General features: G+C 52.4%; 1 protein-coding gene across 4 annotated transcripts in view; it reads right to left on the reverse strand.

The window, feature by feature from the left end:
• Positions 1-16,712, reverse strand: part of Krt7 (keratin 7) — a 64,925-nt gene extending 48,213 nt beyond the window's left edge. The window contains exons 1-9 of one of the 4 annotated variants that reach the window (XM_059248045.1): positions 16,245-16,687; positions 14,640-14,851; positions 12,628-12,688; positions 10,628-10,723; positions 10,135-10,299; positions 9,172-9,297; positions 6,688-6,908; positions 3,217-3,251; positions 2,521-2,830 (exon numbers count right to left, since the gene is read on the reverse strand). In XM_059248045.1, the coding sequence (XP_059104028.1) occupies positions 2,673-2,830; positions 3,217-3,251; positions 6,688-6,908; positions 9,172-9,297; positions 10,135-10,299; positions 10,628-10,723; positions 12,628-12,688; positions 14,640-14,851; positions 16,245-16,553 (1,383 nt within the window). In that variant the 5' untranslated portion in view covers positions 16,554-16,687 and the 3' untranslated portion in view covers positions 2,521-2,672. Of the gene's footprint in view, positions 1-2,520; positions 2,831-3,216; positions 3,252-6,687; positions 6,909-9,171; positions 9,298-10,134; positions 10,300-10,627; positions 10,724-12,627; positions 12,689-14,639; positions 14,852-15,632; positions 15,713-15,980; positions 16,088-16,244 lie in introns of those variants that run through there. The other 3 variants (XM_059248047.1, XM_059248048.1, XM_059248046.1) reach the window with 3 other exon arrangements.
• Between the last annotated feature and the right edge of the window lie 3,367 nt (positions 16,713-20,079).

Genomic DNA, 20,079 nt, shown 5'->3' on the forward strand with positions numbered 1-20,079 from the left:
GCAGGGCTTGAGGTGGCAGGGTAGCCTTTCCAGCTCAGCCACATCCTGTGCTCCTGGGATGCTGAAGTGAGTCCCGCTGGAGAAAATAACTTGATCTCAACAAGGACACAGGCTAAACAAACCTGAGCTACATAATCTTAGACCCCGAACTGTGACACCACACACTGACTAGTGAAAAGGTCAGAGCCTGGAGGACATAAGTAAGCTCTTTAATGTTTCCATGTTTGTGTGCAGCAAAGACACAGCATCAACTCTTGGGACCACAGGACTTGAGGGCTCATGTAGCCCTCTTCTAACAAGAGCTGTGTTCCCTGAGCAAGGCAACAGGAGTCACCCAAGTTCCTTTATAGACTTTTTATTAGAAAAAAAGTATATGTGTGTGTGCACATGCATATGTGTAGTATATGTGTGTGCATGTTTGTGTGTGTACATGTGTGTGCATGTGTGTACGTACATGTAGTGTGTGTGTGTGTGTGTGTGTGGTGTGTATATATGCACAGAGGTCAATGACAAGTGTCTTCCTTGCATACTCTCCACATTGTCTTTTGAGACAGGGTGTGCTGGCTAGCTTTATGTCCACTTGACACAAGATAAAGTCATCTGAAAGGAGGGAACCTCCACTGATAAAATGCCTCATGCTCTAGGCAAGCCTATGGGCATTTTCTTGATTAGTGATTGGTGGGGGAGGGCCCAGCCCATTGTGGGTGGGGCCATCCCTGGTCTAGTGGTCCTGGGTTCTATAAGAAAGCAGGCTGAGCAAGTCATGGGGAGCAAGTCAGTAAGCAGCACCCCGTCCATGGCCTCGGCATCAGCTTCTGCCTCCAGGTTCCTGCCCTGTGTGAGTTCCTGTCCTGACTTCCTTCAATGATGGACTATGATGTGGAAGTGTGAGCCAAATAAACCCTTGCTCCCCAAGTTGCTTTGGCCATGGTGTTTCGTCACAGCAATAGAGACCCTGACTAGGACAGAAGGATGGTGGGGCACTGCTGTGACAGACATGATCATGCTGTTTGGTGGAGGACTGTGGAAGGTCTTTGGAACTTGGGACTAGAAAAGCCACTGAGTGTTGAGAGCCCAGTGGGCTATTCCATAGGAGTTTGGAAGATAGGAATGTTGAGAGCAGTGCATATTAATGGAGACTGTATCTCAATGGTTTCCTCGCCCTTCCTTATAAAGGCCCAGTTCTGAGGGAGGATGCCCTGGGGGTTTGGGCACTTTGGGCTTCTGTGTGACGAATTGGCCCTGGGACTCTTGTGCACCCTACCCCTTTCATCCAATTTTAGCTGTGGCGACAGACTGTATTCCAGTTTCCCAGGGGCCAACTTCCAGTGCCTGGGCCCCTCTGTTTCCTGTGCTTGAGCTCTGCCCTCCTAATAAAGCCCCACTCACGGATAGTGTGCTCCAATAACTACTCCTCCCACTTGGCTCCACTGCCCAGGTTTCCTGTTTCAGGGCTGTGAACCAGGGAGGGAGGAGGGTTGTCTCTGGACACCTACCCACTCTGCACAGCATAATGTTCAAGGATCAGGAGATGAGCTGGTAGCCCCAAACCCAAACCCACAGAATCACAAAGGCACTGAGGGACAGACTCTACCCTACCAGCACCCTGGATGAGGACCTCACCACTAGGAGCTGCTAAGACACCAGTGGGCCACTTCCTCCATGCCCTGCTCCATACCATGCCCAAGTTCAAAATTCCATTCCCATGGGGTCAAATACATAGACTCTTCAGAAGTCAACACATCCTTGATGATGGTCCCATCCTCTGTTCCCTATGCCCACCCACTCCTGGCTAGCCAGTGAAGCTTACTTGTAGATCTTTATTATAACCACCTTATGCTGCTTCCACCCCTACCCTGTGGACCCCACTCTTGGAGACTTTCAATCAGCTCCCCAGTACCCCTCCCATACTCTGTCTTGGGATAAAACCCTCAATACATAGACACGTGAACCTCCACAGCAGACACCCAGACATTTGGAGGCTCCAGCTCAGAGGTCCCCTCCTCCCTCCCTAGGTATCTAGACACAGCCATTCCTTCATCCTAGGCACAGGCTCTCTACCCACAACCTAGGCTCCAAGACCCCTGTTATACCAGATCTCCCTCTGTCACTCCCAGAGAACCTCAGTTGCAAAGGACCCCCTTGTAAGTATCAGAACACATAGTCCTAGGTCCTAGGAATAGCTGAGGATGGATGTCTTGGAGTTTGCTGGGCCATCAAAGTCCAGAGCCTGGGACAGCTGAATGTGTGTGCAAGACGACCATAGACTAGCAGCAGAGGCCATGGGGTGCAAGCAGACCCTCCCCAAGTAGGAAAAGGACTTCAGCACCCACTTGTTGCCACCTCTTCCCTGTGGTCTTCTTGAATGCCCTTGAGAGAGGCACTGGAACCAGCCCCGGCCTGGACAGGGGCCAAGGTAGCACCCTGGATAGGGGTTCAGCACCTTAGAGCCACACCCATGTCAGTCTGAACCCCAATCCTGAGCTCTGCTCCCTGTGCACATCATTCCCGGCTAGCCAGTGACGCTCACCCAGAGAGGAACTTTATTAAAACCAGCAGGAGTTTCAAGCCATCTTCTGGTCTCGGGACAGGGACATGATGCAGGAGGTCCTCCTGTGTGTGGGCCAAGGGGTACAGGGACTCTCCAAGCCCACAAGCTTGGCGATACGAGCTCAGTTGTGGGGGCCCCTGCGGGTGGTAGATGTGGTCCTGATGTTGTAGGCCTTGAGCGCCCCGGGTCCCCCACTGCTTGAGAAGCTCAGAGCGTTGCTGCCCATGGTTCCCCCGAAGAGGAGCCTGCTGCCACTGCCCCCCATGGAATTCACTACAGCTGGAAGAGAGAAGGTCTGATTAGTGCTCACTCCCCTACCCAGGGAGCCCACCCTTCTGCCAACACACCTTCCTGACACAGCTGCCCCTCTCCTCTCCTGCCTCCCCTCTCAAACAGCCCTCCCCCAACCTAAAAGAAACTTCTGACTGTGGCAGGGGCTTCACCACAGGAGCTCAAAGCCTTCCTTCACCTGGCTTCCCCCCTACCCCCACCCCTGCCTCCTTGTTCTGGGCCACTGAGCTGGGTGGATATGAGTTCCATGGAACCTGCCAAAACTGTGTGTGGAAGGGAGGCTCCCAACTCCACCAGCCAGGGCCCTTGGGCCAGTCTACCATGCTAGAAAGCCAGCTAAGTCCACACAGTTGAGGGGGTAGTGGAGAACTTACAGATGTTCACAGGGCCCATTCCATCTCCAGACAACCTGGAAGAAGAGGACAGGTCTATAAAAGCATCTCTCACCTCAGGGCAGAGCTGCCAGGCCCTGCCAGGCACCAGCCTCCAGACCCCAAGCAGAGTCTCCACCCCCCTTCTTGTTCCCAGCTTGTCTTTAGCCTGGTTGCAAAAAGACTGAGGAGGAGGAGCAAGAAGGCTCACTTAGACCCCTCTCCCAGCCAACTACATGAGCTGCATCAAAGTTCCAGAGCCTTCGTGTCCCACCTCTAAACTGGGCCTACCTCCAGAACCAAGGTGACAGGTTCTTTTGTGAAGATTGCTGCATGCATTTTCCCTACAAGCCCCGAACACCTAGGGCTTGGGAAGTGGTTACCATGCTTATTATCGGTGAGCAGCCCTGCCCTTCCTCACCAGAAGTTCTCAGAGAATGGGCTGCTGCCTGCGGACTCCTGTCTCCAGCCCCTAGCATGAGGTCTGGAACTAGCAGTTACTTCATAGGTGCTGAACTAACTAATGAATTGTTGACTGATTGACTTCGGCTCCAGCCAGGACTGCGAGGGTGGGGGAAGGCGGGGTGGCTTTAGCCGCCCGCCCGTGGGTCTGAAACAGGTCTTGCAGTGGAAATTACAAATCCAAGACAGCTGGGTGTGTTTGTTTGGTGACTCAGTCTCATCGTCACCAAGCTCTTGGCCTTAGGGTTCAGTTTGCTTGGGGGGGGGGGGGAGGACATGACACAGACACCTTACTCTGATGGGGGAGGGGCAGCGAGGAGCCACTGGCCTCAGCAGCCTCAAACTGAAGGAGAAAAACAGAGTCAGGTTGTCAGGATGCTTCCAGGATGCTGGATCAAATGGTAAGGATTACTAGAAGTTGGAGCAGCCAAGGGCAGGGTGCCACCAATCAGCAATTCCATGTCAGAATTCCCAAGGCACTGTCTAAAGGACAAACTGGGAACAGACCTGATGTCCAAGTTATAGCGACTGATTTGATTCCTCCTTTCTAATAAGTATGCAGTGACTTTTTTATGCAGTGACTATATTTGCAAGATTGTATCTCGAAGACTCCAAACTCAAAGCAATTATGAAAGTTTCAGAGCCACAGTCCCTGATACGCCCAGGAAGAGCTGAGGAGGTTAAGGGATTTAAAACAGGAAGAATCAGGACACCATGCATCTAGGAAGGTGCAGAGAGGCCTCTCAGATGCAGCTGCCAGTGTGACAGCCAGTGGGACATGCCTATGTGACAGCCTGTGTAACAGCCTGTGTGACAGTCCGTGTGACATCCTGTGTGACATCCCGTGTGACAGTCCGTGTGACAGTCCGTGTGACAGTCTGTGTGACATCCTGTGTGACATCCTGTGTGACAGTCTGTGTGACATCCTGTGTGACAGTCTGTGTGACATCCTGTGTGACAGTCTGTGTGACAGTCTGTGTGACATCCTGTGTGACAGCCTGTGTGACATCCTGTGTGACAGCCTGTGTGACATCCTGTGTGACATCCTGTGTGACAGCCTGTGTGACAGCCTGTGTGACAGTCTGTGTGACAGCCTGTGTGACATCCTGTGTGACAGTCTGTGTGACAGTCCGTGTGACATCCTGTGTGACAGTCCGTGTGACAGCCCGTGTGACAGCCTGTGTGACATCCTGTGTGACATCCTGTGTGACATCCTGTGTGACAGTCCGTGTGACATCCTGTGTGACATCCTGTGTGACAGTCCGTGTGACATCCTGTCTTCCAGAGGCCTCTGATATTCAGTTCCTCTTCTCACAAGGAAGCCAGGCAGGTAAATAATTAAAATACAAATGATTTACAGAGTAATAAATAATACTAAATAGCTTACACAGACCCTCTTCTATCTCTGGCCTACATTCTCAACTACATTTCTCTCCCCTCTTCCTACCACACAGGCTTTCTGCCCCAACACACCCCTACCTTCCTGTCCACTCCATTCATCCCCACCTACACACACACACACACACACACACACACACACACACACACCCCTCAGGAAAGAAAAACTTCTCCAATAAACTTAGCATTTGAAAAAGCACAAGTTCCCGAGGCCAGGATGATGGCTCCGCAGGTAAGGGAGCTTGCCACCAAGCCTGACAACCTGAATCCAATCACATGGTGGAAGGGAAAACCTACTCCCAAAAGTTATCCTTTTACATACATTGTGGCATGTATGTATACACACAAACATTGTGGCATGTATGTATACACACAAACACACACACACACACACACACACACACACACACACACACACACAATAAATGTTTTTTTAAATAATTTTTAAGTGCAAGTAAATAAATTTAAAAAAAAAAGCAAATGTTCCTGGTCTCTGAGCTCTCCCTTCACAGGTGTTTGTCTCCACAGTGAATGCACTTCCTCCCTGAGGGCAGAAACATGGCTTAAATATTATCTAACTCTATGCTGGGCTCTAACAAATGAAGACGAACAAGTAAGTCTACTCCCGTGCGTTTGCCAACATGGTTGCTTCTCACCTCTCCAAAACTTAACCTTCCCCAGGGCACAGCTCTGGATGTTCACAGGGAATCAGCCCCTGCAGCCACTAAGAACAAGACCAACCTCAGATGGGGGTGCTCTGTCCTGCGGGAAGCCAGCCCAGCCCCTGCCAGCTTCCCAGCCACTGCAGGTGGCTGTACAAATAGCTCTGGGGACAGAGGAAATCCTCCTAGCACACTGAGGGCCACATGGTTAGCCCAGTTAGCCATGAAAAGTAGCCTAGCCGCTTGTTCATGGGCCAGCGATCAGCAGGCCTCAGCCACACACTAGCCTGCCCCTCAGTTAACTGAACCACCGTTTGTCCCTCTGTAGACCCTGGAGGCAATGCTCCTTGGCCTGCCTCCCTGGAAACATGCCAAAGATCAGTAAGAGAGCCCTGCTAGGAGCTGGGGGCATGGCTCGGTGAGTGAGAGCACTTGTTGAGCAAGCATGGAAATCAGCATTTGAATCCCCAGAACCCACATACAAAGCCAGGTGTGGCTTCACACATGCCTGTAACCCTAATCTATGGGGGAGCAGGTGGGAAATGGGATGATCACTAGGGCTATCTAGCCACCAGCCTAGCTCCAGGTTCAATAAGAGACCCTGTCTCAAAATAAGGCAAACACAGAGCAGGACGCTGACATCCTCCTCTGGCCTCCAAGCATCACCTTGGAATTGGGAACTTGTGCACACATGTGTGCATACACTAGACACATGCACCATACCAAGAAAGCCCTGCTAATGGCCCTACTTAGGAAGGAACTTGCCACATGGCCTTTCCATCTAGGAGGATGTTTTCTACAGAGCTAAGCAGCAATCATGAGCTTTGTGCACCCTGTCTCTTCTACCAAGGCCCTGCAAAGGAGGGCACCTAGGAGATGCACGTGGATGTATTAAGAACAAGGCCAGACCTCACTGATCCCCAGGGCCTCCTGCCCAGACTGCATCTCTCACCTGCTCTCCTCTCCCTCCAGCAGCTTGCGGTAGGTGGCGATCTCGATGTCCAGCGCCAGCTTGACGTTCATGAGCTCCTGGTACTCGCGCAGCTGCCGTGCCATGTCCTGCTTGGCCTGCTGCAGGGCGGCCTCCAGCTCCTCCTGCTTGGCATGAGCATCCTTGAGTGCTAGCTCCCCACGCTCCTCAGCCTCAGCAATGCTGGCCTCCAACTTGGCACGCTGTAGAAGGTCATGAAACCTTGAGTGGAGGGAACAGCTGGCCACTATCTTCCTACCAACCCATGCTGCACCTGCCCATCTTGCTTAAGATGGCTTCACCGGCCCTGCCTACTGCCCCAAACACCGGCGAGTCCTGAAGGTTAGACACAAGGATGTGAGGGTCCCATGCCTGGTGTCTGATGCTGGCTCCGCCACTTTCTAGCAGTGTAGCCTTGGGGGGATTTACCCCTTCAAGCCAAAGTCTCCTCTTCCTAAAAGAGTAATAATCACAGCATCTATTTCATAGGGAGACTGTAAGGGTAAGGGGAGATGAGACACATAAAGTCAGGCTAGAGAGATTGGCTTAGTGGTTAAGAGCACTTGTTGCTCTTGCAGAGGACCCAGGTTCAATTCCCAGCACCCACATGGCAATTCAAAACTGTTCATAAGGCCAGTCCCAGGATGCACATGATACACAGATACACATGCAAGCCAAACACTCCTACACATAAAATAAAACAAATACATCTAAGCCAAAATTTTTAATTAAAAATTTTAACGTCTTTTTAAAAGAGACACACAAAGTCTTGACATGATACCTAGCATACACCAGATGCTCAATCAATGTTACTCTAACTTGCAAACCCTGGCACCCGCCCACCCCTAGCCAGAGCACCAAGGCATGGGATCCCAGTTGGGTCACAAATACTAGCAGAGGACAAGAACTAGGTACCTTTAAAACAGAAACTAGCCATTGGAGAGGGAGTAAGCAGGGGCCATGGGAGAGGTTGGAGAGGGGAAAAACAAGGGGGGAAGTGATGTGATTACATTTTAATTCAAAGATGTTTTTTCAAAAATAAGATAAAACAGGAACCAGGTGTGAGCAGTCCAAATAGAAGCTTGAATCCAATACCATATCATGTGGTTGGAGCAGGGTGACACAGTCCCATGGGCCGGCGTCTACCTTGAGCCGCTACCACTTACTGTTGGCGTTAGGGCTTCCCTGGCCTTGGGCACTTCCCCCACGGTCACAGTTTGGGTCTTGAATATGCCTCAAGCCCCTGTGCTGATGCTTGGTCCCCAGCGTTTATTAGGAGGAGGTAGAACCACTGGGGGCAGGGATAGTAGAAGGAACTGAGGTCACTGGGGATATGTCCATGAAGGGGAATGAGGAACCCTGGTCCATCTTCTCTGCATTTTGGCTGAGGTAAGTAAAATGAGGAATTTTGTACTACCATGTGCCCACACACACCATGGTGTTCTGCATAGCCACCCACTCAAAGTGATTATGCTCAATGACCAGGGACTAAAACCGTGAGACAAAATAACTCTTCTCTCTTCTAAGTTGGTTCTCTCTGGCATTTTACCACATGGGTAGACAGCTGGCTAACACAGCCACTAACAAGAGCTGTCTCACTCTCCCATCCCCCATGCTCCAGCCCAGGGCTTCTCTGCCCTTCTCAAGGACCCCTCTCCATCCTAGGGTCTTCTTCCCTCAGCTGAAGTCTCTGCCTTTCTGCTCCATGGGCACCACTCAGTGGAGTCCTCTCACACTAATGTCCCCTGGGCCAGGCAGGGCTAGTCCACTGCCTCTAGAGACCAATGAGCCAGACAGATGGCTTCCACTCTCAAGGAGCATGCAATTTCAGTGGGGTGAAGATAGTCAATAATTAAACAATAACCTCGAACACTCCAGACAGTAGAAGGTGCTTCAAAGAACTTCAGATGGGCTGCTGGTGTGGTGGCTGGGTGTTTGAAGAAGCCAACCCCCACAAGGGGACTCTGGTCCCGAATCCCACGCATGATAAAGCAAAAGCCATAGACAGAGCTGGGAGACTCACAGTCCAGGTGGACTGAGAGGCCTTGGAGCATGAATGCTTAGTAAAGTGGGCAAGACTCCGGAAGCAGGCTAGCATGGCCTAAGCAAGAGGAGAAAGGGGTGTTGTCCAGAGTGAAGACGGGGTGGGACATGTAAGGGTTTCTGATCCATGTGCTGTGAGCCCAGAGCTGGGGGCAAGCAGGGTTCTCAGTGTCAGGGTGGTTCCTCTTTGGTAGGTGACCTGAGTTCCCTTCCACGGGCTCCATGCCCAGCCATGACTCCTACTTTCAACCCAAGCCAGGTCCTGGCCAAAAGCATTCCATCCTGGAGGTCTCACTAGTGGTCTGAGATGTGAGCTGCACCCACCTGGGCCCAGGCCTCCCAGATTCACCCTGACCTTGACCTGGCTAGCTGCCTCTCACTCCCAAAAAGCAGGGATGAGGCAGCAGGAGTGCGGGTCCCCACCTGGTTCTTCATGGTGTCAATCTCAGCCTGCAGCCTCTGGATGGTACGGTTCATCTCGGCAATCTCATTCCGGGTGTTGCGGAGGTCATCTCCATGCTTCCCGGCCTGGGCCTGGAGGGTCTCAAACTGAAAGGCCACGAACACAACTATGGCAGGGTGGACCATCACTGCCAGACACTGGACCTTCTCCCCATCCACAGACAGCCCCTCCCAGCCTACATTCCCAGGAAAGGCAGTCCCCTCCCAGCCATCACTACCACCCAACCCCTCACAACTGCAACCCCAAAAGGTCAAACTACAGGGCAGTCCCTGTCCCCTCCTAGCCAGGATCTGAGAGCATGCGTCCAAGCCTGTACTTCTACCCATGCATGCTGCTGGGCTCCATACCCTGTGCACCTTCAGACCTTGCTTCTGGCTTCCTTTGGTGACACTGGTTTGGCCCATGTCCCGCCCATTTCTTTAGCAGATTGCTCTCAGATGTTTTGACTCTATAGGAACAATTAAGCCTCCCATTCCTGGAACACTGGACTTCAAGATCTAGTCCCCGCTCTTTCACCTACTAGCTGTGTAGAGCTGGAAAACTCACTTAGCCTCTCTGGGCCTCAATGGCAATCATAGCGGTGCACACAAAAAAGGGCTGTTCTGTGGCTTAAACATGTAAAAGTGACAGAACACTTAAGACACTGCCTAGTCCTGTGCAAGTGTGCCCTGTCTGAGCAGCATTATGAAATGGAACTATTATCAATATGCGTCTCATTCCTCTGTCTCTGCCCCATCAGCCTGGGCTCAAGCCTACGGCAGGGAACCAGCCTTGGCACCTCCTTTGTCCTGAACTCCAGAGCGTACCACGGCCTTAATCACTGGTGCCTGGCAGGTCCCAAAGGCTGGAGACAAGTGAGGAGAAAGGGAGCTGCCACCCAGAGCCTAGCAGAAGGAGGAAAGATGTCCCCAATGACCACTCACCTTGGTCTGGTACCAGGCTTCAGCCTCAGCCCGGCTATGGTTAGCCATCTCGTCATACTGGGCCTTGACCTCGGCGATGATGCCATCCAAGTCCAGGGAGCGGTTGTTGTCCATGGACAGCACCACAGACGTGTCTGAGATCTGAGACTGCAGCTCTGCTAACTCCTGAGGGGCCAGACAGGACATTGGGCTGCGTGTGTGGGACATGATCCATCCCTGTTCCCACGCCACACTGGAACCCACCCAAGGAAAAGAAAAAGCAGACCCTGGAGTGGGCGGAATGGCCAGGTAGTGAGGGACTCAGACCCAGCACATGTGAATGGTTCTGCCCACCCTGGGCAAATAGCAAAAACAGGCAATGTGGTACACATGATGACTCCTCCTGTGAGGTCCCCTCAGGGGACCTAGCCTTGGCCCACCCCCTGCCAGATGACGGTTAGCAGATCTCCTTCCTAAGGCTAGAAGATGACACACCACCCACCCTGGAACTCACCGTCTCATTAAGGGTCTTGAGAAAGCTGATCTCATCATTCAGACTATCCATCTTGGCCTCCAACTCCACCTTGCTCATGTAGGCGGCATCCACGTCCTGGGGTTGAGACACAGGACAAAGTGACATCATGTCCTCAAGACAGGGGACCGTCAGTAGAGATGAGAGCAAGTTAGTCAATCCTGCCCAGTTTTTCAGGACAAAACACCCCTGCCTCCCCAGACACTTCCTCCCTGGCCCTCCAGGTTGAATGCTGGATTGGTGACATTTCCATGCATCCCCACAACCACCATTGCCTCCCCAGCACCTTCAGCCCAGAGAACCTGAGCCCCAAACCAAACATGTGACCAGGTCCCAATGGCTTCATGGTGTGGACATAATCCTGGTTCAGCCACAACTGGCTGTGTGACCTAGAACAAGTCACTTCCACATTGAACACCTCAACTTCTCAGTCCATGTAAGAACAGAGCATCAATCATTCAGCTCCCCCTCCCCCCTCCTAAAGATGAGCAGCTTCGGCTGGCCTGCTTCTCTGGAATCATTGGGTGACTTAGAGAACCCAGGTCACAGCTCAGGTGGGAGCCAGGCTTCTGTCAGCACTTTTACATCACTGTGACCAAAATGTCAACAGAAACAATGTAACAGGGAAAGGTCTGTTTGGGCTCTGGACTTCAAAAGCCTCAGACCACCACAGCAGAGAAAGTCTGAAAGACACAGCAGCTCACATCATGGCTGATCAGAAGCAGAGGGAGGGAATTCTGATGCTCATTTGACTCTGGCTCTATCTATCTATCTATCTATCTATCTATCTATCTATCTATCTATCATCTATCTATCTATTTATAATCTATCATATATCATCTATTTATCTATAATCTATCCATCTATCTATCCATCTATCTATCTATCTATCTATCTATCTATCTATGTCTCTCTCCTTCCCTCCCTTTTATTCTGTCCAGGGTCCTAGCTTCCTCCCTCAGTTAACCCACTCTGGAGACACCCAGAAGTGCGCCTCACCAATGTTACAAGTGATTAACAGTAATACTAATTAAAAATCAGGTTCTTACTATGTAGCCCTGGCTGGCCTGGGATGCACCGTGTAGTCCACACCTCAAGCCCGCCAAGCACTAGAACTCAAGGTGTGTCCTACCACATCCAATTCCTAAGTGATTCCAAGTCCAGCCAAGCTGATGATGAAGACGAGCCATTGCACGCTCCTACCTACACTTTCTGGGTTGACCTTGTGAGTCTTCAAGGGCCCGCTCTGTGGCCAGGCTATATGCCTACAGCAGGGTCTGGGATACAGAGCTCCTTGGTAAGAGGGTTTGGACTCAGAATTCTAAAAGGCAGGAAGCACAGATCCCTCTAAGACATGCCTATGCTTCCCAAAGGCCACTCGCACATTTTCAGGGACAGAGAGCTCATCCTGACTCAAGACAGTTCATTGTTCATTCTGCAAACATCTGAGGCCACCCAGGAGCCATGGGGTCTGGGGTAAAATGTTCTGACCCCTAGAAGACACTCCCTTATATGAGCCTAAGACCTTCCTCTCAAATTTCTATCTTCTGGTCTTAGTTCTAATCCTAAAGGTCTGGAAAAAAAAACTCTATTCACTCCCCCAGAGACGTGCATGTGCACAGGTGCATGCACGCACAAGCACACACACACACACACACACACACACACACACACACACACACACACATACACATACACACACAAAGAGAGTAAGAGGGAGAAAGAGAGGCTCACATACACAGAGACACACAGAGAGGTGGGAAGAGAGAGGCACACACACACAGAGTGAGAGGGAGAGAGAGAGGCACATACAGGCATACATGAACACAGGGCCTGTGTGGCTTTGAGACTTCCCCAAGCTCATCATTCCCTTCTGTTCTGTCCAAGGCAGGCCTTGGCCACAGACCCAGCCCTGGGGTATAAGGTCCCCAGCTGGTCTCTCCCTGTGTGTGAGACAACCCTCCAGCGCCTCCACCCCTCACCTTCTTCAGCAACACAAACTCATTCTCAGCAGCCGTGCGCCCATTGATTTCCTCTTCATACCTGCAACGGGGGAGGGGCATGGTGACTGCCCAGCTTTGTCTCCCAACAGTCACACAGGACGCTCGCCTCAGTGGCGTGCCTGAGGGAGCAGGTGGCACAGCTACAAACCCTGATTCCTCTCACTTTCATGCAGATCATCCCAAGGCTTCGTGTCTCAGTTCGGAGGGAAGGGGCTTGGGAAATGTCTGTGAACTAGAAGCCAAAGGCTGTACCTACCGGTGGAGCGAGCAAGCATAGCCATGCTTAGCAGCTCTTTTATGGGGCCTGCATTGGCATGCACTTCCTGTGGGATAATTCACTCCCTACAACATAAAACTGTAATTGTCAGAGCTGAAAACACAGAGGGAGGGGGTGTCACTGTCCGGGTCACTGCACTGCAAAGGGACAAAGCCCTGGCTTAACCCCTGGCAGTTGACTACCTGGCTCGTGCCTCGACTACTAGCTAGGCCCACCCCTGAGGTACAAAGAGGAAGTTCAAATGGGGAATGCTTGTAGAATCAGGACAGAGTGACCAAGCTGGGTGGTATAGCCTGCATCTTTCCCCCCAAATCCCTCTTCCTCTCAAGGAACTGGCACCTGGCTTTGGGAGGACCTCTGCCTGCAAGCTGATGAGGAAGAGTGCATTAGCTTGTTCCAGTGTATATTTGGGGATCAAAAAGTGGGAAATCGGGGGTGAAGAAATGAGGGCTCAGCAGCACACAGGAGTTGCCAAGAGTGGCAGGAGCTTTGGTAGAAAGTAGTGTGCCAGCCAGGAGCCCGGGCTCATGCATGCATCAGAATGGCACCTCAGTCCCATAGAAGCTGCAAATCTGCAAGGCTCTCTGATTCCCTGCCTTGGCGCTGGGCTGCTGGGGCTCTCAGAGCACCACTGCCCTTCCCTGGGCCCGCTGCCAGCTTCTCATTCACCCTCTGCCTAGAGTTCAGTCTGGCTCCACAGAAGCCAGGTGCTCTGAGGGGAGCTGGTGAGGGGAGATGTGGCCGGCTGAATTCCTGACAACAGGAACTGGCTGGCTACCCAGAACCCCCTTGCCCTGCACCTGTCTAGTTCCACCTGCTATGAGATTCATCTGTTGACTTTTGCCTAAGGGAAGCAGCTGGTGGGAGACACTCCCAGAGGGCCTGTTTGTTCTTCTCCAGTCAGAGCTGGTATGCCTGGCTCTGCTTAGTCACACAACCACAGAGCACATTGGCTGCCCCTAGTGCCCAGTGGCAGGGGTCCAGGGTGGGGCCCGGCTCAAGCCCTTAGACATTGCTTTCTGATTGGTGAGGGGAAAAAAGAGCCACAGGAGCCTTCAAAGGCCCGTCCACAAGCCCCAGGCTTCCTGTCTCTGGCGGCTCTCCCCATCTGCCCTGAGCCCTGCCCTGTCATTCAAAACCATCTTTCCCAGCTGTTTCCTTCCTTCTTACATCTGGGAGTTAGGGACCCAAAATCAAGGCCAAGTTTCCTGTGACCTGCTATGAAATCTCCACTACTAAGTCCCATAGACTATCTGGTTTCCAATTCTTCATCTGCACAGAAAAAAAAAAAAAAAAAAAAAAAAAAAAAAAGGAAAAAAAAACACACACACAAAAAAAAAACTCTTCTAGAATAATCTAGGGGTATTTAAGTTCTGAAGCACTCTATCATAGGGTATCTTCTTTCTATGGCGCCTGGGGCCTTGGGGCTTAGTCAGGCACCCAAAAGGAACCAGGACTGTCAGGGTAGACTGTGCTATTTCTCTTGACTAAGCCAGGGGGGACAAAAATGACCAGAATGCCGCAGCAACATCCCCTGGGGGGATGGGGGGAGGTGAGGCAGGGACTGTGTCAGCAAAGGCCATGGCTCAGGCAGTTGTAGTGCTGGGCAGCTAGGCACTCTGACCCCTGAACCAGAGACACTTGCAGAGTGCTTATGCGTGAGAGGCACACTGTCCCAGGGCTGGGCTTCTCCCGGTGGCACCAGGGACATTACTTATTCTTGAACTCTTCCACCACATCCTGCACGCTTCGCAGTTCAGCCTCCAGGCGGCCCCCATCCAGCTGCAGTGCCTCAAGCTGCTGCCGCAGCCCCGCAATCTGCGTCTCAAAGATCCGGGGAAGCTGGCTGCTCTTGGCTGACTTCTGTTCCTGCAGCAGGGCCCACTTGGTCTCCAGCATCTTGTTCTGCTGCTCCAGGAAGCGCACCTGGAGGGGTGTTGGAAGAAGAGGCGCCTGAGGAGCCAGACCACACCACCACAGGCGTTGAATAGTCTGGAGCCACCCAGCAGAGCCCACATACCCACCAGTCGGTCCCCCATGCTCAGTCCTCCCCTCTAGAACCCTATTTCAAGTGTGAGGCATGGAGTGGGTGGGCTCAGCTCAGTGGTATATCAGGATTTCTAGCCAATTTTGTTTCAGTGGTATTCTCTACCTCTGCCCTTTAGCCCCTTTCTTCTCTGAACTAGAGGTGAGATGGTATTAGGTGGTTGACTGGACTACCCCCTCCTTCCAGGCTGGAACTTCTCTTTCTCCCTCAGCATCTCCTCTCCTTCCCCTTCCCTCCAGCCAGGCCTCAGGGCAGGATGTTAGGATCAAACCAATGAAAAGAAGCACTGGCACCCATCCCTGGACCAATGGGAACACTCAGCCTGAGGTGGGAGGCAAGAGGAGACGCCTGGAAACCAGCAGCCTGGAGAACCAGGAACTCTGTTAGGACAGTCCGGCCCAACATCAAGGCAAGAACCCAGGTCTGGGGCAACGGGGGTGGGGGGAACGACACACGGACTTCCGCTGAGGATTTCCAGGGCAAAATAGCACAGGCAGGAGGATTAGAAGGGAGACACTGAGGCAGGGGAGTGGGCCCTAGCCAGAGGCCCAGGCAGGACTACAGGCCTCAGCTCCCTGGGCCCCTTCTCTGAGACCCAAGTCTGCCTCTCTCATCCCTAGGAGCCCATGAATGGCAGGAATGGACAGTCAGGGAACGTACCTTCAAAAGGGTTCCTGTTGATGGTCCATCAACCCAGTCCCTATCACCTACTGGGCCATCTCCAAAGGCAGACAGAGATGACCTCACCTCCAACCAGCAAAGGAAGGTAGAGGAACAGGCAAGTAGGTAGGGCAGAAGCCTCCCTCCCCCAGGCCTTTATTCTCAGCCTCTACCTCAGATACATCATTCTCTCAACTAGAAAAGGATAGCCATTCCACCTCATTCCTGACTCCCCACAACCTCCTCTCAGGGAAAGGGACCCAGACAGCAAAGAACTAACTGCTGGCCTTGACCTCCAGAGCTCCCAGCCTCACACCCATAACACAGTGGCTCCAAAGCCCCAGGGACCTCAGACCAGTCGACCAAAGAAGCTAGGCAGATCTTAGACCGCATCCTTGGATCCTTAAGGAAAGGGAGGGGCCCTGGGCCAGCTGCTGGAGGAGAGAAGGAGCTTGGAGACTTAAGGGAGGTGTAAGGAGAGATATTACTTCTAAAGAGCCCACCCAAGACACCGGAGGGAGACCAGGGCCGGCCTCCTAGGGCAGGACCGACGCAGGTGTGGCGGGTAAGAACCGCTAGGGCATGACTGGGGCTGAGTCACATGGGCCTCACCTTGTCGATGAAGGAGGCAAATTTGTTGTTGAGGGTCTTGATCTGCTCACGTTCCTCCTGGCGCACCTGCTGGATGGTGGGGTCGATGTCGACCCTCAGCGGTGCCAGCAAGTTCTGATTGATAGTGATCTCTCGGATGCCAGCGCCCACCGGGCTCCCATAAGCGGAGCGCACTGCCACACGCGGCCTAGAGGTGCCCAGGCCATAGAGGCTGCTGCTGCCGAAGCTGCCGGTGCGGCCCGAGCTCAGGCGCATCTGGGCACCTCGGCCCGGGAAGGTGGTGGAGCGAGAGCTGAAGTGGATGGACATAGCGGCTGGACGCGGCTAGCTGGACTGGGTGGGCGAGGAGAAGCAGGGAACTCACTGACCTCAGACAGACTGCGACCTTTTATCCCTCCGTGCGTGCGGGCCGCTGGCTGAGCACACACAGGTGGGGACGGGGCGGGGCTGGCCGCCGGCCACCTTTCTCTGCCGCCAGGGGCCTCTGAGGCCGCCTTCCGCCCTTGCGCCGCCCCCAGCCGCCGCCCAGGCTCTCGTCCACGCCAGAAATGTATGCAGAATGTCAAAACTCCATCTTGGGACAGCCCCATCTCAGGTTGCCCTAGACACCCGCAGCCCAGAAATCTCCGGACCTCAAAGAGACCATCTTACAGTTGACAGGGGAAGGCTTCCTAGAACAAGCCTGGGGAGTGAATACCCAGATTCCTGAGGCCAGCAGGGAAGCCAAGTGCTACAGAAGGAAGTAGAGGACAAACTTCCGCTCAGGTTGAGAAAGTTGAAACCCCTCACCCAGTAGCTCGGGAAGCCCAAGGCTTTCTAGGACACTCCCTCCATAGGCCAGCTGCTGCTGGAGAGATCTGATGCTCAGTTCTTGAGTAACCTGACCCCGTGCCACTGTTTCCCTAACGGCGGTACACCCTCCCCACTCCACCCAAGTTTGGAGGGCCTTCCTCACCCCCTACTCAAACTACTTTCTGGGTTTCTAGGATGCCTGGTATGTACACTTCTGTGTGTTCACACTCCTAGACACACTCATGTGCGCATACATGAGTGGAGTCTGCATGCTGGCCTGGATACACAACTAAACACACTTGTATGCACATCTGTGTGTCCCAGCTTCTGTTCACATCCAAACACTCCTCCCATCCTGCCCCATTTTCCTATTTAAAGGTCCACCAGGTTGTACCTGAGAAGGGACCCAACGGCTCCAGCCCAGCCTCACTCTGTAGCAGCCAGCGCTGTACACTTAGACCTCTGAGTGCTCCCCCACTCCCATTTTCCCAGACTCACTTGGTCAGCCTTTAGCCCACCTTGAGCCCCGCCCAGGGAGCTGACTGAGTCTTCAGGGGAGTCCTGGGTAGAGGAGGGTGGGGTTGGAATGTTCTTCCTGCTTTGCCATTTCAGTTAGAAAGCCCTAAGCTGGCAAAGGAGACCCCCACCCCTCAGAGTGCTTCCTCAATTTGTCGGCTCCCTGTACCCCTCTACATCTACTGCATCCCCTGCCATCCCTCCCACTCCGTCCCCAACTCTGAAGGCTGTGTCCTGCCTACCCCAAGAGCTCCTCCTTCTCTAGCTGGGCTGAGACATCCTAGCAGGGCACAGCCGTTACAATGACCCAGACAAGGCACTGGCCCTCCCTAGGCCACAGCTCCTTCAGGGCAGATGCCTACAGAAAGCCGGGAAGCACACTGTGAAGAAGAAAGGTGCCTGGACACTTCAGGCCAAGCCTCAGCCCCCCATTACCACCGCACACAGACTTGAGAGAGATTTCCTCATTCCAGGGCCTGTACCACATCTTCCTTGGGCCTCTTACCCCTCCCTGGAACATTCTTAAAGGTTCCAGTGCTGGCTAGATTCCTCCCGCCCCCACATTCCCAGGCCAACCTGAGAGGCCACTCAGTGCCAGGTGAAAGCAGCATTCTCACTCTCCCTCCCCCTCCCCCCCTCATTTCACAGCCCTGGAAGCCTCCCATCAAATGCTTGCCCCAAGAGAGCTCACAGTCTAGTGGTTCATCTGAACCCAGACACACACACACACACACACACACACACACACACACACACACACACACACTCAGTTTAAGCCAAGCCAAGTGTAAGCTTTACTTGTCCTCTGGCTCTCTTGGCTGCTGTACTAAGCACCCTTTGGAACCTAGCCATCAACAGCAGTAGACCCAGGTTCTTAGCCCTACCTCTGTCCACAATTCCTGACCTGGACACCTGGCCCCTGACATCCTGGCCCATGGGCATTGTGGCTCCTCCCACAGGAGAGGAAACATTCATAACTATTACTCATAGCCCAGCAATGTAAAAACACATCTTCTGATTCTTTTTTTATGATTCTTTAAAAATGTTTTATGTGTGAGTGTTCTGCATGTATCCCTACATGCCAGAAGAAGGCATCAGATCCTATTATAGGTGGTTGTGAGCCGCCATGTGGGTGCTGGGAATTGAACTCAGGACCTCTAGAATAGCAGCTAGTGCTCTTAACTTAGCCATTGCTCCAGCCCCACATCTTCTGATTCTTAAGGGGAAAAAATCCTTTTTTCATTATCTTGGAATGTGAATGCCTCTAATCAGACTAAAAGCCACTTAACATTCTGTGTGGACTACGGGCGAGATAGCTCCATAGCAGAATGCTTGGCCAGCATGTATGTGGTCCTACTCCCAATCTCTGACAGTGGCACACACACACACACACACACACACACACACACACAACCCACACTGATGCACAGACATAACACTTACAGAGGAACCAAGTGACAAAGGCTAAGAACAGTGTGACTGACAGCAGGCTACTTTCCTGACTGTAAACCACCATCCAAGAGAGTGACAGACGTGAAGGGTATGGGCTGCTGTTTACCTAGTGCCTACCACACGTGTGCCTGCTTCAAATCTACTGAACCATTTTGTCTGTTGGTGACAGACTCTCACCACATAGCCCAAGTTGGCCTCAGATTCTTGATGGTCCTGTCCCAGTCTTCTAAGTGCTAGGATAACAGGCATGTGTCACCAAACCCAGTTATTGTCCCCATCTGAAGAGAAGACATTAAGGCACAAATAATTTAAGTCACTTGCCCAGGCTTCCACAGCTAGTACATAGAAAAGCTAAGATGTGAACCCCAATAATTGGAACCACTGGATTATTTCCAAAAAATAATAATGATGACACTAGATAGATGGGAGACATGGCTCCGTGGTTAAGAGCACTTAGTTAGGTTCCCAGCACCTATGGCAGGTGATTCACATCTACCTGGAACTCTAGTTCCAAGGGATCCGATACTTTCAACTTCTGTGAGTACCTGAAGGCATATACAGGTACACACACACACACACACACACACACACACACACACACACACACACTTAATAAAGTATATATAATTGCAAGAAGGAAAACTAGTTCCAAATATGAAAAAGTGCTCAGCACCACTCAAATTGGAGTGGGAGAAAGAATAGGAACAGGAAGCCAGGCCGGTGTCATGGCCACACCTATGATGCCAGCACTGCCGGAGCTGACAGTGAAGGATGGTGAGCTGGGGATCAACCCGAGCTGCAAAGCAAGACTCTGTCTCAGAAGACAGCAGCAAAATGGACGTGAGATCCTTTTGTGACTGTCAAGTCATCCAAGACTGAAGTTGACGTTAGCAGCATCCACACAGGCTGTGGCTGTGGAGGCCACAGCAAATCTTGTCCTTTGCTACCAGGGTTATTGATTGTCACTTCCTCTTGCAGGGAAAGTTGGCAAAAGATCTCAGAATTAATTAAAAAGACATCAGCAGGGGCTGGAAAAATGGCTCAATGGTTAAGAGTCTTGGCACTGGGTGCTCTT

The sequence above is a fragment of the Peromyscus eremicus genome, chromosome 20 (assembly GCF_949786415.1).
Source record: "Peromyscus eremicus chromosome 20, PerEre_H2_v1, whole genome shotgun sequence".
Lineage (NCBI taxonomy): Eukaryota > Metazoa > Chordata > Mammalia > Rodentia > Cricetidae > Peromyscus > Peromyscus eremicus.